The 19,070-nt window shown below is 34.6% G+C and overlaps 1 protein-coding gene across 1 annotated transcript in view; it reads left to right on the top strand.

The window, feature by feature from the left end:
* The window catches only part of ASCC3 (activating signal cointegrator 1 complex subunit 3), a 307,023-nt gene that overhangs the window by 223,125 nt on the left and 64,828 nt on the right, over nucleotides 1-19,070 (top strand). Inside the window, exons 35-36 of the mRNA XM_045843194.1 lie at nucleotides 1,705-1,816; nucleotides 2,012-2,146. Of these exons, the coding sequence (XP_045699150.1) occupies nucleotides 1,705-1,816; nucleotides 2,012-2,146 (247 nt within the window). The remainder of the gene's footprint in view (nucleotides 1-1,704; nucleotides 1,817-2,011; nucleotides 2,147-19,070) is intronic.

Raw genomic sequence — 19,070 nt, 5'->3', positions numbered from 1 at the left:
AAGCTTGGTTAAACTGCTTTATTGCTAGCCTGATGATGTCCCTTCTAATCTTTAGAAGGACATTTACTCCTTAAGTGCTAGGAGAATAGTAATTGACTAGATTTCCTAAAAGAACTCATCTACCACCCAAATCAATAGATTTTTTCATTTTTTTCCAAATTGTTTTAAAGATTTTATTTATTTATTTTTAGAGAGAGGGGAAGGAAAGGAGAAAGAGAGGGAGAGAAACATCAATGTATGGTTGCCTCTTGTACACCCCCCACTGGGGACCTGGCCTGCAACCCAGGCATGTGCCCTGACTGGGAATCAAACTAGGGACCCTTTGGTTCTCAGGCCACTGCTCAATCCACTAAGCTGCACCAGCCAGGGCAGTTTTTTGAGTTTTGTTAAGTTTGTGAGGGTGGGTTCTTATGTATAAAAGAGAGAGCTATATGTTTATATATAATATGCTTTTCACCTTTTTTATATCTAGTACATAAGTTTTGTTTGCTGTAAATGTGTAAACTGAAGTAAGGTCAGTTTTAACACTGGAAAGTTAGTACTTTTTTCTGTTTTGTGGGGGGGATTTTTTTAATAGTTTTTATTTTTTTATTACAATTGACATATTATATTAGTTTCAGGCTTACAACCCAGTGATGAGACATTTGCATAACTTGCGAAGTTATCACCCCAATAAAGCAGTACCTATCTAACACTACACAAAGTCATTACAATATTATTGACTGTTATTCCCTATGCTGTAGTCTACATGTCCATGACTATTTTGTAACTACCAATTTGTAGTTCTTCATCCCTTCACTTTTTTTAGCCATTCCCCAAATCCCCTCCCTTCTGGCAACCCTCAAAGAGTTACCATATCTATGATTCCTTTTCTGTTCTTGTTCATTTCTTTTATTTTTTAGATCCCACATATAACTGAAATCATATGTCATTTCTCTCTCTCTGACTTCATTCAGCACAGCACCCTCTAGGTCCATCATGTTGTTGCAGATGGCAAGATTTCATTCTTTTTCATGGCTGAGTCATACTCTGTTCTATATATGCGCCACTTCTTCTTTATCCATTCGTCTCTTCATGGACACTTAGGTTGCTTCCATATCTTGGCTATTGGAAATAATGCTGAAATGAACATCTGGATGTATATGTCTTTGTGATTGTGTTTTGGGTTTCTTCGAATAAATACCCAGAAATGAAATTGCTGGGTCCTTGTTTATCTCTTGTTATATATAGCCTTTGTTTTAAAGTCTACTTTATCTAGTATAAGTATTGCCACCCTACCTTTTTTTGTTTTGCTTTGTTTCCATTTTCATGAAATATCTTTTTTCATCCCTTTAATTTCAGTCCATGTTTGTCTTATGATCTGAAGTGAGTCTCTTGTACACAGCATACATAAGGGTCTTCATCTTGTTATCCATTTAGCCATCATATGTCTTGATTGAAGCATGAAAAGTTGATATATTTTTAATGTGGTGCTGAACTTTATCTGCTTATTTTACATATTTTCGATGTATTGTCATTGTTCACCAATGTCAACAAACCTTAGTACAGGTATACTGATCTATAAAATGGAATGGTTTTCACATTTGCCTTATTTCTTTGAATTGCTGTAAATGTAGCTGTTTTCTTTTAATTCTGAAAAGAACAATATGAAACTGAAGCAATAGTTCTAATAGAAGATATCTTCAAACCTTGCTTATTTTCCAGCTACTACAATTTGAGTGATGTGAGCCATGACTCTGTGAACAAGTTTCTGTCTCACCTGATTGAGAAGTCTCTGGTTGAATTGGAACGTTCCTATTGTATTGAAATTGGAGAGGTATGACTCTGTCACATACATTTCAATTGAAAAGTTTGCCTAGCTCTTTAACAATAGGACTTTTGCTTCTAGTGATGACCAAAAGTTTAACAAAATTGTTGCAATAACAATTGCTGTATGAATGATTAATTTTATAAACGCATGCACTTCTATTGTAATTTTTCTCTATGTCACTTTATCTTTCATTTGAAATAGGATAATCGGAGCATTGAACCTCTGACATATGGCCGAATTGCCTCTTATTATTATCTGAAGCACCAAACAGTTAAAATGTTCAAGGAGCGCTTGAAACCTGAATGCAGTACCGAAGAACTGCTTTCAATTCTAAGTGTGAGTTTCATGGTGTTACTGCATTTTTTTTAATATAAAGGGATTGTATTTTATATATTCCATACTTTCTCTTAATTTTAGTCTTAAATTGTTGCCATCCAGCTCCTCTTGAAATTTGGCAGAAACTAGTTATGAAGTCTTTTCATCTGTCAAACAAGATCACTAAAGCAACATATCTAAACCAGGTTCCCTATGGATAAAGTGGCCATGCAATTTATCATCCAAACTGGGATCTTCTGAGAATGGAATGGGGCCCTATTAATATTTAAGCTGGGATAATAGGTATAAACTGGGCTATCCTCAGAAGCTAGGTGATCACCCTAGCTTCAATATAATAATCTTTCTGTATTATAATTGAAAGCCCTTCTTATTACTTCTTTAGGGTAATTCTTCTTGAATCCATGGTGTTACTGAAATTTCTTTACATAAGGATCCACATGATTAAGTTCTCTTAGAATTAATACCAGAAAAGCTGTTTAACTCCTCACTTCCCCCCTTCCAGAAAAAAAAACTGAAGTTAAAGTTACTATTAGAAGTAACTTTTTCATCTTCCTTTCTGCATATTATATATGCCTTATTTATTTATTTTTGTCTTTGTTGAGTTTAAGTGTAATCATTTACCATATAACTTTATTAGCACATTAGTCAGCATATACCCATATTTTGCCATGTATCATGCACTCCTGTGTATAATGTGCACCCATGTTTTTGGCCCAAACTTTGAGGGGAAAAACTTCAATTTTAATTTTTAAATTCAATTTTGTATGTATTTATATTCAGATTTTTGTATTATAAAGGAATTTTAGCATTTATTTTGAGGATATTATGGCATAACAAATTTTATGAAATAATCACAAAACACAAGAACAGATACAAGATACAAGAAATTTTATGTACTGGTAACAGATTAGTGTTGCCCATATATATAATGCACATCCTTATTTTTTTCCCTCAGAAATTTGAGCAAAACAGTGTGCATTATACACAGCAAAATACAGTATGTTACAAGCAAATACTGTATATTATTCTTACCCCTAAGGTGTGTTAGTGCTTTTTAAAAAAGTTTAGGACCACTGATTAGTTTTTATGGTCCTTATTAATTCACTGATTGTGAGTTGGTTTACTTACTTAATAGCTTTTTTGTGCCTTTCCTATTGCTTTATCATTCTTAATAGGCTTTAACACCCCATTAACAGTTTTTCACTTTTTCATTGTTTACCCTTTGAGAAGTTAGTGTATAAATTTTGTGTAACATGAGGCTATGTATAGCTGTAGTGGGTCCAAAAATATTTGCTAATGAACTGATGAGTGGAATTCAAAGGATTAATCAGTTTTCTGTTGTTTGTGCTATAGAAAAGAGTAGAGGACTAAAGTAGAAGCAGCTATTAAAAATGTGTTTTTTGTAAAATTAAAAATTCATTTCTGAAGTAAGAATGTTAAAAAAGTGAAGAATTTTTTAGATTCTAAGAATGATGTTGCAACATTGTTTATAATTTCCCAGTCAGAGATTCATAAAAACAGGATTTACCTGAGATAAAGACAGTAAAATAATGGTTAATCAGTTTGGGAAAGCATCTTAAACTAGTATCTGTGAGATTTAAGAATATGATTTCCTTTCATACTTACCTACTTTGATATATTTATTTAATCCAGTATTTAAAAGTATTTGTCTACCTTGGGAACTCATATATTATAACTAACACCTTCAAGTACTTTTCACATGCCAGGCACTATTCTAGCACTTTTCCACTGTGTGGGTTGTTAACTACTGTACTATGCTGCCTCTTATGCCACACACACACACACACACACACACACACACACACACACACAATGAGGAAGAGAGGATGCTGAGGTGGAAGGAACAAAGTATGTCATGTTGAGACTGAATGCACATTGTTTGTAAAGGAGGTTGGTAAAACCACATGCCCATTACATTCTGTGTTCTCAACCCCACTAAAATAGTCAAAAAGTGTATACAAAGGCAATTAAGTCATTATTTTCCTCAGTCTTCTCAATGAAAAGGCAATGATCAGAACAAGAGGTCTGTCCACATCTTTTCAGCGGCCTGTTTCTTTCCAACATTGCACTGCCTAAAACCAGTTAGCTGATCTCATGGTATACTTTTATTCACAGAAGAATAAACTCTTCTGTGAATAACTAAACAAAACAAATCATCTGCAAGTATACGTAAGATAAACTCAATAGTATATTTATACAAGTATCATTCACTGGTACCCCCTTCATAATTTCCACAGCAACAATGATACAGTCTCTTTATCCTGTGGTGTGTAGTCCAAGAAACTCTGAACTTCTTATAGTGTCTGAGCCTGTAATATCTTAGAGAGAATTGCTTGAATGAGGATACTGGGACATGGAACTGTGGGACTCACATTGACAAGGAGATCTACAGGTGCCACTGTTTTGTTAATTTCTTGTCTAGGAATTAATCTTTGTTCAAAAGAGAACATATGAATACTAACAGAGAAACATTCAATAATAAAGTAAGATTGTATTTGAAGTAATTACAGTGCAACTTCTGAAATCATTTTTTCAATGAGAAGTTTTTTAATGTTTTCTACGTCCACACCCATGATTTCTAAATGGGTCACATAGCCTCATTATCTTCTCTACTCTCATCTCCAAAAAGTACTAATCTCCTTGTGGTTTTGAAACTAGGAGGAGGAAGCTGGAGATGACAGGAGCTTAGAGAACAGAATGATAAGCACAACACAGAACAAAGAAAAGCAGTGAGGGTAGCATTAGTGTCCCAAAGGCCTCGTTCCATTACCTTGGTTTTGTTTTATAATGCTTCGTTATGTCACATTATGTTTTTGAATAATTCAATATTATAACTCACCCACTTCATGTCTCCTTTTACTAAGATACAACATTGATGCTTCTAAAGTCATTTTTAAACTTCTTTTAAATTATTAATTAAAAGCACTTTAAGTATTCCTAAGAAGACCACAACTGAAAAGCTTCTATTTTCTTGGGTATTGCTTTGAACTTACTGTAACATTTTTAACAATTTAATGTTCTTACCATTTCTTAGGGTACATATTGTATTTAACTTCTGAGTTTTGTGAGGGAGGTTATATTAATGACAGTGTAGAAATTATGATGTTGAATGTTTTGTTAGGTCTCTTGAATATGCCGCAGTGTGATTATTGTTGACACGGAGAAAAATAATCCAGATCATAACCATAGAATGGAAGGAGTATTAAAACATTGAGTCGCACTTCTAACAAGCATTTAAAAATACATAGCCTATTATTTGTCTTCAATTGAAATAAAAACATAGTTTCAAATGATGATCTCTAGGTTTAATATATTTGTAACTGATAATCAGTATGGTTTTTTTAGAGAAGTATGGCTTCTCTTTAGAGAAGATATATGCATACATTTAGAATTTCATATTTCACCATAGATTTGTTTTTCCTTTATTTAAATGAATTGGAATTTATCTGACCATTTTGTATATTCCTATTAACTTTTCTAAAATAAGAATTAGAATTTTTTGAGCAGGACTATAATTTGATTGCCATATTAATATTTACCAGAAAAGATACTTTCTTTCAAAAATAAGAGAAAATACTTAATCAGATCGATTATTTCATGATATGCTTCCTTTCACAGTGTTTTTGAAACTGTAGACTTCCTCTCACACTGGGTTTTCTAGCAGAAGGTTGTCAGGTCTGATTAAAAATTCCATACATTAGTTACATTTATACCCTATCTTCTGAATTCTACTCTCTTTGTTCTTCTATCATTTGGATGGTTGGGGTTGCCCTTGAAGTTTGCAGAATTCTATTGACAGTATCACCCTTTTAACAAAAGGATGGGGGCAACAGGAAATTTCTGAGTTTAAAGATGAAAACTAAACTCTTCCAAATAGTAGTGAGCCTGTGCTAAATGAAGTTGTCTTAATATCTCAAGCAGATAGAGAACATGTATAAATTAGATGTTTTATTCTCAATATGTTACTCTACATTTATCTATATTAAATTTTATCACTTACATTTCTACTCACACATTATTATTGATTTACTCAAAAAATACTTATTTTGTGCCTACAATGTATGAGGCTCTTGTCTCTCTCTGGGGGCCAGAGATAGGAGATAGAACAGAGAACATTATTGACAAACTGTGTGTGTGTGTGTGTGTCTGTACACAGGTATGGGCCATGGTAATAAACTGTAAAACACACTGGGGTGTTGTTACTAACAGAGGTCACCAGCTCAGTCTGATGGTCTAAGAATGATAGCAGAATGTTGCCCATCATAAGAACCAGTCTCTGAAATAAAACAGATAATAGTATTCTGTCCTTCATATTAATTTTCCCTATGCAGGAGATTTGCTGTATACGTATCTCCTGGCCCCACATCAAAGAGCATCATAGAGACGTTTGAGCGAGTCCAACTGAGCTACTCAAATGATAGAAGATATGTGAATAGGGCATTTCAGTCTGGAAAGCCAAAGGCTTTGAGTCGATGAAACTGAAATTCCAGTCATGAGCTGTATGTAGTAGGGAAGGCCCTCTTTAGATCTTGAGCAGGGTACCTTTTTCAATTAGTAGGAAGTTCCATCCGATCCTGCAAGTAATAAACTCAGAGAATTTATTACTTCAATTGATGGATATAATATAGGCCAAAAATGTATAGATTCAAAAAGGGCTGGAATGAATTTATTAATGATAAAACTACTAAAGAACTGAAAAAGGAGATGGAATTGTGCCTGTCATGTTTGGTGTGATGGATGATGACCATTCCGTTACAGATCAGGGGAGGCAAGGACGATGACTAGACCTTTGTGGCATGTTTTTTTTCTCTCTTGGCCCACCAGACTTGGAATATTTTTATCCTTCAGAATATTGGCCTGGTTGGGGGGAGGTTTCTTTTCTTTAGATGTGACAGTTTGCTATACTTATATGAGCTTATTTCCATTGATTATTACTTTGTTAGACAGGGTGTGGCAAAAGTAGGTTTAAGTTGTTTATATGGAAAACAATACAATAATTAATAAATAATAATACAAGAATAAACTTTCACATACAACTTTAAACCTACTTTTGCTCCACCCTGTATATAAGTCTTTATTTCAGTCAACACTGAAAAAGAAAATGCACTTCCACTGATGTCTTTTTTTTTTAGTAAACCCTCTTTTAACATCTCTGTTACTTTCTTTTCCTCCCAAGAAATTGAACTCTTTCTGGATACATTTTGAGATGCCATTGCTTTTAAATGATGGTGAAATACTGTGTTCTGGGTGTAAGGCCAAAGACTATATTAAGACTATCTGTATTCACTAATGTTGTTCTATAATAATAACCCATTTATTTAAATCTTATCTTTCCAATATATCCATTAAATAATAATAACCACTACCTTTTATTGAGCACCTCCTACAAAGACATTTTAATACACATTATTTATAACAGCCTTTTATGGTAAATGTTAATATACAAACAAAATTGAAGTTTAATGATATTAATTAAGTTTTCCAGGTTCTATAGAAAGTAGCTCTTTAGAACTCTTCTCCATACCTTCCTTCCTCTCCTAGATGTAATTTATCCTTTTCATATCATTTAATTCCAACTTCAAAAAGGAAATTTAAAGATTGAAATGTAAGGTATATACTTTTAAAAAGTCAATCAAGAAACAGTTATTTTAAAATTATGTGTGACCTTGTAACTAATAATTATAGGTTATTAAGTGCAGACATTAATTACTGGAAAAATGATTATTTCAATAATCCTTATTGAAAATATATATTTTAAGTTTTAAACTATATAATGCTATTTGGAAAGGTTAGGTATTTTATAAGAACTCTTGCCAAGTTTTTTTAACACCACGAATTAATAAGCTTTATAATTAAGGCATCTGCTTCACACTTCTATTTTTAACCAGTGACATTACATCTGTCTTGCTCCATTAATGCCCTTCTCTTACTTATGGAAGCATTTAGCAGTTTTGGCAACAGGGATTACATGGCATAGAGTAAGTAGCCTAATTAGATATAAGTGAAAATCCCGAGGGAAAGGGGCATTTAAAAAGTAATTTGAAGAATCTCTTAATGATGTTGGCACTGAAAGCCCAGGTCCAGAGTAGAAAGCGACTATCGCCATGGCGAGCAGGGTCTGCAATTTGCTGTGCTTCGTAGACAGCAACAGAAATGAAAAGATTACGAAGTTAGAGAAAATTTATTTGAATACATTTTTCAGAAGATGCTTGCTATAGTATTAAGAGCTCAGAAAGAAAGCAAAATATGTCCCAAATGTATTCTGTCCCTGTAATTTTCCAAAAAAGAAATTCTTAAAGACATACATAGTTGTTATGGTTTTCATGACTACACAGAAATAGGAGATTATATATAAAATGTCCAACTTGAAAAATTATGAAAATGTTAATTTTCCACAAAGTCTTGGATATTGACTGAAAGTTTGAGTTTTGTGTTTTAATATAAAACAGAGCCATTCCAAATTTACAAAAGGACCAGAGCAATAAGATTTTGACATGTCAGTAAATTTCTGAGTTTGGCACTTTTCTATAGTGCTTTCTGTAAAAGCACACCGATTCTTTGCTCTGCCCACACATAGAACATTTTTCAATAATATAGCATTTTCAGTGCTTGAATTTTGTCCTGTTTGGAGCACAGGTACATTTTTGATAGAAAAATGCAAATGTATCTTTCTTAAAACATGTGATTGGAAAAATTAAGCAAGAATTTTTTTTAAAGGAAGAGAAATTTAAAATGAAGAAAATAAAAAGGACAAGCAGGTACAAATGGTATTGGTAGGGGACCCAGCATGTAAAATTAAAGAGTTCATTAAAGGAAAAATGAAAGGAAGGAAAGGTTAACTGAGTAACAGTGAACACCACCAACCTCATGGCCTTGCATTTCCAAATAACCTCCTGACAATTGCAGCATCCCATCTGCTGCTCTGTCTTCCTACTGGGGAAACCCGATGGGCTGTCTTCCAGGGGTTGTGAGAAGGCTCCCCTCACCCTCAGGCTGGGGAGCTGCCTGGCATCTTTGGAGAGGCACAGATGGTAAAATGCCTTGAAAAAAAGTACCTTTCTATTTCTCTTGGTCTCTTTCCCTTGAGACCTTCTCTATTCTTCACTCTTTCTTAGCTTCTTTCTAGCTTTTGGCACTTTTATAAGCTTTCCACATTACAAAGTGAAATATTCTTTCTTGCTAAAAGTCTCAGATATGTCTTGTTGTGATTCAGTAGATTGCTCTGAAGATTTTAGGTTGATTGTATTCTGATGAGTATAAAATATGTTTTGTCATATTATAGCATCTGAAATTTGTCCTGTTATAAATTTTCAATTTTTTTAAATTACTTTTGGCTTCATAAACTGTCCCACAGAATAACAACTGTCAATTACTCGTATTCTAAAGGTCGGCAGTCAAATAAGGTTGTTAATTGAGAAATGAGTGTAGATACCAGGGTATGAATAGCCTTAATATTTCTGTCATTGTTAGCTAGTTTACCCTTCTCATTTTTTCAAGTAACAAAAACCAAGTATTATCTAACATGACACAATCAGTATGGAAAAAGACTATAAAAACTCAGCTCCCAACAGGGAAAGGGCAAAAATCAAATAAGAATTTATACCATACCAGCCACCTTTTAAATGCCCTTCTCTTTTTTTCCCCTTTGCTGATTTGTACTTTTCTTTTTCCTCTTCTTTGCTTCCTCTTATTTTGCCCTTTTATTTAAACTTACTAAGTAAGATACATAGAAAGGGTGCACCATTAACCTTCTCAGCCTGAGCTATGTATAAAAAATACTTTCAGCTTGTCAACATTTGTTAAGATTTCCTAAGTGTTCTATCCAATATTCAGTGTACTTAAGGGAATACTGAAGAAATAGAAGACAGATCCATATCTTTTAAAGGAGATTTGTGTCAGAGCCCAAAGAGCACCGTAAAAATAGAGGAATAGGCTTGGGCTGAATATGCCTGTCTTGTCTGCTTTTACTGATTAATACAGCTTTACCTGTGCGTGGGAAGTGTTTACTCATATTTACGGCCTTTAAGGCTGAAGAGTTGCTGACATTGTTCTGTCCAAAAGTCAGCGCTTCCAGCCCAGCCTGTGGGCAGGGGTGAACCCCCAACCACCTGGGAGTCATATAAGAGCAATTACAGAGTGAGACTCCACTGAGGCATTTTTAAATTGTAAATATAATCTTGAAAGGTTTTGTATAAATCAAGTTATATTTATAAAACTCCAGGGTAGTTTGCTTTTCAGGGAACCGTATCATGAATCCTTGGGCAAAGAAAATCATTACTAATTTGGTTTTGAAAATAATTTAATATCATAATTATTTAGAATTGTCAGTACACATACAATCACATTGTGGAAGTAAAAATTTAATGAAAATAACATTGAAGATTTTCTTTCTGGGCATAAACTCTCCTAAATCCTAGCCATTTGTCACTTCATTCTGCTGTGAGTAAACAGAGAATAGTTTACACTTTAAAAAATAAGTGGAGAATGAATGGAAACTTTAATATTGGATAAAACCTATATTTTACAGTATAACTTTCTTTTGCTAGAAATTGGTTTCTGCTCAAAATGTTTCTAATTTCATCCCAATGAAGTTTGAGTTCTCTAAAATTATCATTAGGGTCTCATTACTCCAGCAGGTGGAGCAGTTCAGAAATCAGTGCTATTTGCTTTCTCAGTTAATTGTGGTGATCAGAAACGTTCCAAAAGATTCAAGGTTCCTGTCCTGATACTTCCCAGCACAATGAATGCCATAATATTGTTTAATACATAGACCACCCTGCCTTTTATTGCCACAAACCAGTCAAGTAGGAAAATAACTGATCATTCTCAGTACTTCAAGCCTACTGAATGTATTTCAGTTTCATTTCTGTGGAACAGAGAAAAAGAAAAAGTAAACATCCTAATATCCTTCCCAATCCTCAAATAGTAGAAGCAAGTCCTACAATATAACATTATTTTGGAAATATTTCATTTCAAAAAGAAAAACAATCATAGAAATACTCTTTGGTGCTGAGGGACATAGAGCTTTTTAGGTTAACTAGCATTCCAAGCTTTTTCTTTATGTATAATGTATAGAAACACAATAAAATCACTACCTTATTGGACAGAATGGTCCTTTGCTCATTTATAGTACTCAGTAAATGTTAGCTATTATTATTTAATAATAGTTATTACTGAGAACATTCTATGTTCCAGACATGGAATATAACAGCACACTAGGCTGATGAAATTCCAGTACTCCTGGACCTTATATTTATAGTGGGGCTCATAAGCAAGTAAACAAGTAAACATTTTATATAATTTCAAGTGGATGTGAGATTTTTTTAAATAAGGCAATTTATATAAATATCTAACCACTACATTGTACACCTGAAAGTAGTATTATTTTAAATGTCAACTGTAACTGAGAAGTTTTTTAAAAAATTAGAAAAAATAAGACAAGAGTGTGAAGGTAACTAGAGGAGGCTGTATATTTCAAAAAAAAAGAACTGAGTGATGTCAATGAGCAAGCCTTGGGGAAGAAATTATAGGTAGAGGGAATGACAAATGCAAATAGGCCATGGGGCAGGAGCTACCCGTCAGGCTTGAGGAAGAGCAGGAAAGCCAGTGTGGCGAGAGCGGAATAGTACTGGGAGACCATGGTAGACAGCGGCTGGGTCACCTACAGCCTTACTGAGGAGTTTGGATTGTATCCTAAGTCTTCAGAGAAGAAGTCTTTGGAGGCATTTCAATCAAAAGAGCAATGTGATATTATTTATTCTGAAAAGACTGCTGTAGCTCCTTCATAGAGAAATAATTATTGCAGAAAGTACAGTGAGAGAAAATGTCTTTGATAGACTGGTCAGAAATGAAAATGATGACTATTAGTTGAATGATGTGTTGAAGGTAGTTAGGAGTCAACAGAGGAAATAAAGATGCCTGGGCTTTGGACCCGAAGAACTCAGTGAGAGGTGAAGAAGTCTGGGTAAAGAGCAGGGTCTGGTGACAGGCAAATGGATGATACTTAAAATTTCAAAGTCGTGAGGTTGGTTGAGATCATCTGGGAAGTGAGTAGTGACAAGAGATCCGAAGGTTGAGGTCTGGGAATTCTAGCATGTTGAGGGTGGGAGAGAAGGAGTGGAGTATGGATCAGTAAAGAATACCTAGGATGAGGAACTGTATGTGAGAAGGAAAACTTTCAGGACAATGCACTGTCCTGAAACCGAGGAGGGGGAAAGTGTCTCAAAAAGATGATGGTGATTGACTTAGTAAAAGACTATTGATAGGGACTGGAGGAGAGCTGAGATTTGACTTGCTGGAGATTCTAAATGTCTTTAATGTGTAATTTCTGTGGACTGATAGGAGACAAAAAAGCCTTATTTGATTGGATTCAACAGGGAATGAGTTTTAAGAAAATAGAGACAGCAAATACAGCTAATTCTTACATGGATCTGGCGAGAGGGGAATAATAGATACCAATTTCTTTTTCCTTCAGATGTTATAGCATATTTGTTTGCTGATAGAAGTGATCCTATAGAGAGGGGAAGAGTACTGTTGTAGAACAGAGTTCTTAAGAAAGTGAAATAGGAATCATCTAAGTTGAGAATTGGCCTTTTTGGTAGAAGTAGAAACAATTTATCCATTGTAACAGGAAAAAAAGACAGCATTGAAATATAGATGCAAGGAGGTTGGGATGGTAGGATAATGAAGAAATTCTCTTCTCTTTGCTTTAATTTTTTTCATTAACTAAGAAGCAAAGTCATGAGTTGAAACTGAGGAGTTTGGGAAAGACCTGTAAATGTGGGCAAAGACCCCTGATAGACTGAGATAGATACGGTGTGGTGGAATGAATATGGTATTTGTGTTTAGGAAACATGGGTTCAAATCTCACCTTGTCCTTTTACTTTCTTTATGTAAGTGGCAAGTCATTTACTCTTTCTCTCTTATCATCACAGTGTGAAGATCTAGTAAGGGAGAAGATAAGTGTTCAAACATATCTGACCTTGATCAGGTTTGGTTTTTGTTGTGTGTGGTTTTAGTTTAGGTTTATTATTTGTGTTTTGCATTCAAGACTGCCATACTCTAGACCAATTGCCATGATCTAAAATCAGCAATTTTCAACCTTTTTTTATCTCATGGCACACATAAACTAATTACTAAAATTCTTCAGCACAACAAAAAATGAATTTTTTTGCTAAAACAAAATAGGTACAATTTTTGATTCACAAAAAATAGTAATAATAGAATTGCCCACCCTTTTTGCTCCAGAGTGACTTTTTTAAAAATCAGGTGCTTACACCTATTTAGAACCATTTTTGGTACCAAGAATTAACCAGACTCCACTGTATTATGCAACATAAACAATAGAATGTAACTCATATAAGACCTATATATTTATGGTTCTTCAAGATAGGACATTCACACCCGATGGCTATTATCGTATTATCATTTTTTCAGTTGACAATTTAAGGGAAAGGAGGTCAGTTCCCCTGACTAGTGAGGTATCGCATGGTTTAACAATTCTTGCATCACACCAGTTGCAAATTGCTGCTCTAGACACCTTTACATTTTTTGGAGGTGTCCAGAACACTTAACCTGTATCAGAAGTTCCAGCCTTCCTGATCTCACTAATAAACTTTTTATTTCATTATTAATATTTGGAGGAATAAAGAAAAGTACAGCATCTTGCTTCCCTTTTGATACCAAGTACAGCTTTGCCCTTATGTATCCTTTGGTGAGTTTTATTTTTGCCTTAATGAAAAAGAAAAAAGAACATATGGGAACTTCATTTGAGAGATCTTGGTTTCCTTGATCACAGTGTCATTTTCTGAGTTTTCTTTCTTAGGTTGTTTTGCCCCTACTCCCTTGCTCTTTCTTTCTTTTACCTTGAGTTAATATTTTACTAGAGGCCATGGCTCTGTGTTTTAGCATACCGTGGGGGAGCGGCAAAGTCTATACAAGTCATGATTCCCCACTGCCACATCATCGTACCTCCAAATAAAAAAGCCCTGCAATTCTTTAATGAGACATTGCCCTGGCTCCCAGACCAAAGTCTGTGTTCCTAAGAGTGCTCATCTATTTATAGCTATTCAAAACCACTTAGTAATTAGAAGAAATCATAAAGTAATTATGATTCGTAATAGTGATTATGTCTGGGTGATTACTCCTTCACTAAGATGCTTTGCAAATGGATTAGCACTTCTTTGAATTAGGAACTTGGGCTTGAAATCTATGAGGAATTGTATTAGTAAGAAAACAAATGTTCTTTCTTTTGGAACTATACAGAAAGCTGTAAAACAGCTAGGAAGTCATTGGGAACCTGACTGAGAGAAAAATCAGGCAAATCAAATTGGCCATTTTATTAGGCATATATTCATCTGGAAAACTTCTCTTCATTCGGCTGCAGTTAAAGCTCTGGTCAACTTAATCTAGTTCATTAGTAATGTCAATATAGTTGGGCTGTGATATTTAGTAGTTTCTTTTCCTGAATAATTAGGCAAATATCCCATTATTTAATATAATACCTAGTGGGGTCAGGGGGCATATTTAAAGTCTAGGCATTTGTAAAATACAGGCTTTCAAAAACCACCAGTTTTAAAAAAATAGACAAAGCATCATTTCATTTTAATTTATAATGAGGAAATAAAGTTCATTCTTTTTCTTACTCTGTATTTTTCTAATCGCTTTTTTCTACTGCAATTTCTTCTTCGCCTCCCTCACTGGTTACATTCTCTTGCTTGTCCTTCATTTTCTCTTATTTGGAAGCTTATCTCTTCTATACATATTACTATTCTGCAGGTATTCTTAAACACGTCTTCATCAGACCAACAAGTATTTATTTAGTGCCTGTGTTAGGTGCAAAAGGATTAATAGTTAAGGTATGGTCCCTGCCTTCAAGAAGGAAAAGACCTATGTCTAAAAAGCAATTATAGTTTGATATTAACTGTTTTGAAAGTGTAAGTCATACTAGCATGCTTAGAGTATGCTGAAAGTCTAGTTATTAAGAACATGGGCTTTGGAGTCACACAGACATGACAAGAAGAGGATGGTGATTAACTTAGTCTTGTCTTCTTGTCTGTCATTTCCTAACTGGATGACCTTGAGATAGTCACTTACTTTCTCTGAGCTTCACGCTCCTGCATAAAACAGAGGGGAAGATTAAATAAAATAATGTGTGTCAAGCCTCAATACATTGCCTACCATACTATAGTCATTCATATCCATTATTGCTAGTTTTCATTAATAGTAATTTAATATTAAAATAGTTTCTAATAGTGGATTTTATAAATCTTATCAGTATAGGACAAATATTATTATCTGCTTCTATTCAAAACATCTCATGAGATAAATTTGGGTTCCTTAGCGTGCCATGTGAGATTTTGTGAGTCTGGCTACAGTATAGGTTGTAGTGAGAGTAGCCTGGAACATCTGGAACTGCATGGAGCTAGTGCTGTTCATGTGCCAAGAATGCCTCCTTCCCAACTTCCCCAGGACAGTGGTCACACAGTGGTGAGGCACATCTCATTTAACTGTGAAGCACTGACCAATACGAAGAAAACATCATAAAATTGTTCATTAAAGGGTAGTTTATTCTACAAATGTTGTTGGGTAAATTATATAACATTTTGGAAAGATACTCAAATTAGATTCTAATTTCATAGCATATAGCAGAACAAATTTCAGTAAGATTAAAATTTAAAGCCAAGAATAATGTCAAAATTTTAAAATAGAGAGGAAGAAACACAAAAAGCATAAAGGAATTGAAGCACTTACAAAAGGAAATGGATAGATTTGCCTACAAAAAGCTATGAAATATGTGCCTATCTCTATAAAATTATAAAATATATGCATGTCTCTATAAAATTTCAAAAGCATTATAGTTAATATTATGATAGTCAAAAAGGGAATGTATTTTAGTTTTTTAATCAATAAATTAAAAAGAAACAACCACTGTGACTCCATGGATAAAATGAAAACGTGGCATTAAATAACAACTTACAAACTTCCAGTCAAGATGGAGGTGTAGGCTCACTTCCTCACACAACCACAGGAAAAACTACAACTAGACTACAAAACTACTGTCACCCAGAATCATCAGAAAATTGAGCTGTATGAAAGTTTGACAACCAAGAAATTAAAGAACCCACATTCATCCAGATGGGCCACACTACTAAGACAGGGAGTCAAAGCAGTTCTACTTAATACACAGAAACAAACACAGGGAGGCTGCCAAAATGAGGAGACAAAGAAATATGGCCTAAATGAAAGAATGGAATAAAATTCCAGGAAAAAAACTGGAGATAAGCAATCTGCCAAATGCAGAGTTCAAAACACTGGTTATTAGGATGCTCAAGGAACTCATTGGGTACTTCAACAGCATAAAAAAAGACCCAAACAGAAATGAAGTTTACACCAGTTGAAATAGAGAAAAATTTGCAGGGGACCAACAGTAGAGGGGATGAAGCTGAGAATCAAATCAATGATTTGGAACATAAGAAAGAAAAAAAACATTCAATCAGAGCAGCAAGAAGTAAAAAGAATCAAGAAAATCGAGGATAGGCTTAGTAGCCTTTGGTACATCTTCAAAAGTAACGACATTCAAATCATAGAGATTCCAGAAGGAGAACAGAAAGGGCAAGAAATTGAAAATTTATTTGAAAAAATAGTGAAAGAAGACTTTCCCTAATTTGGTGAAAGAAATGGACATACAAGTCCAGGAAGCACAGAGAGTCCCAAATAAGTTGAACCCAAAGAGGACCACACCAAGACACATCATAATTAAAATGCCAAAGGTTAAAGTTAAAGAGAGAATCTTAAAAACAGCAAGAGAAAAGCAAAGTTGCCTATAAAGAGTTCCCATAAGACTGTCAGCTGATTTCTCAAAAGAAACTTTGCAGGCTAAAAGGGACTGGCAGGAAGTATTCAAAGTGATGAAAGGCAAAGACCTTACAACCTAGATTACTCTATCCAGCAAGGCTATCATGTAGAGTTGAAGGGCAGATAAAGTGCTTCCCAGACAAGGTAAAGCTAAAAGAGTTCATCATCACCATGCTATTATTATATGAAATGTTCAAGAGACTTATTTAAGGAAAAGAAGATCAAAACTGTGAACATTAAACTGGCAATAAATTCACAACTATCAACAATTGAATCTAAAAAACAAACTAAGCATTGATGTTTTAGGATTCTTAGAGTATAGTCCCAGCAGTGGTGTTGCCAGATCAAAAGGCAGTTGCATTTTTAGTTTTCTGAGGAAATTCCATACTGTTTTTCATAGTGGGTGTACCAGTCTGCATTTCCACCAACAGTGCACTAGGGGTCCCTTTTCTCCACAACTTCCACACTTATTGTTTGTTGATTTGTTTATGGTGGCCATTCTGACAGGTGTGAAGTGATATCTCATTGTGGTTTTAATTTGCATCTCTCTGATGGCTATTGATGCTGAGCACCCTTTCATATGTCTCTGGACTCTCTTTATGTCCTCTTTGGAGAAGTGTCTGTTCAAGTCCTTTGCCCATTTTTTAATTGGATTGTTTGTCTGGCTGGAATGGAGTTGTGTGAGCTCTTTATATATTTTGGACATCAAACCCTTGTCTGAGGTATCATTGGCAAGTATATTTTCCCATACGTTTGGTTCCCTTTTCATTTTACTGCTGTTTTCTTTAGCTGTACAGAAGATTTTTATTTTGATGAAGTACATTTGTTTATTATTTCCTTTATATCCCTTACTCTAGGAGACATATCAGTGAAAATATTGCTATGTAGAATATCTGAGGTTTTCCTGCCTATGTTCTCTAGCACTTTTATGGTGTTGCGACTTATATTGAAGTCTTTTATCCACCTTGAATTTATTTTTGTGTATGGTTAAGTTGGTGATCGAGTTTCATTTTTTGTGTGTAACTGTCCAGATCTCCCAACACCATTTGTTGAAGAAGCTATTTTTACTCCATTTTATGTTTCTGGCCCCTTTGTCATATATTAATTGACCATAGAGACTTGGGCTTATTTTGGGGATCTTTATTCTGTTCCATTGATCTATGTGTCTGTTCTTATGTCAGTACTATACTGTTTCGATTACAGTGGCCTTGTAATATAGTTTTATGTCGGGTATTATAATCCTTCCTACTTTGTTCTTCTTTCTCAAAATTGCTGCAGCTGTTTGGGGTCATTTATCACCACAATGTTCATAGCAGCACAATTTACACTAGCCAAGTGCTGGGAGCAACCTAAATTCCCACCAGTAAATGAGTGGATAAAATAACAATGGTACATTTATACAATGGAATACTATACAGCAGAAAGAAAGAAGGAACTCCTACCCTCCATAACAACATGGATGGAACTGGAGAGCATTGTGCTAAGTGAAATAAGCCAGGCAGTGAAAAACAAATACCATATGATCTCACCTTTAAGTGGAACTAATCAACAAAACAAGCAAGCAAAATATAGCCAGAGACAATGAAATAAAGAACAAACTAACAGTAACCAGAGGGGTGGAGAGTAATGGCAGAAAATAGAGGAAGGTTCATTAAGGAACATGTATAAAGGACACATGGACAAAGCCAAAGGGGGTAGGTTTGAGGGTGGGAGGTGGGGATGAGTGGGGCTGGGGGCTGTGGTGGGGTGAAAATGGAGACAACTGTACTTGAACAGTAAAAAAAAATGAAATGAAATGAAATGAAATGAAATAAAAAAATAAAATAATAAAATAAAATATAAACTAGATATTCTAAATACCCCCTCCCCCCAAAAAAAAACTAATCAAAGAAGCAGAACAGCAACAGAACCATAGTACAGAGATCATTCAGAGAGTTATCAGTTGGGAGGGGAAAGGGAGAGAATGGGGGAAAAGGTGCAGGGATTAAGTACAACATAGGTGCAACACAGGGTAGGTGCAACATAGACAGAGGGGTGTTAAGAACAG

This window comes from Phyllostomus hastatus, unplaced genomic scaffold (assembly GCF_019186645.2).
Source record: "Phyllostomus hastatus isolate PE091 unplaced genomic scaffold, TTU_PhHast_1.1 phas_contig_40, whole genome shotgun sequence".
In the NCBI taxonomy this organism is placed as follows: Eukaryota; Metazoa; Chordata; class Mammalia; order Chiroptera; family Phyllostomidae; genus Phyllostomus; species Phyllostomus hastatus.
This window is presented reverse-complemented; position numbering and strand designations above follow the sequence as displayed.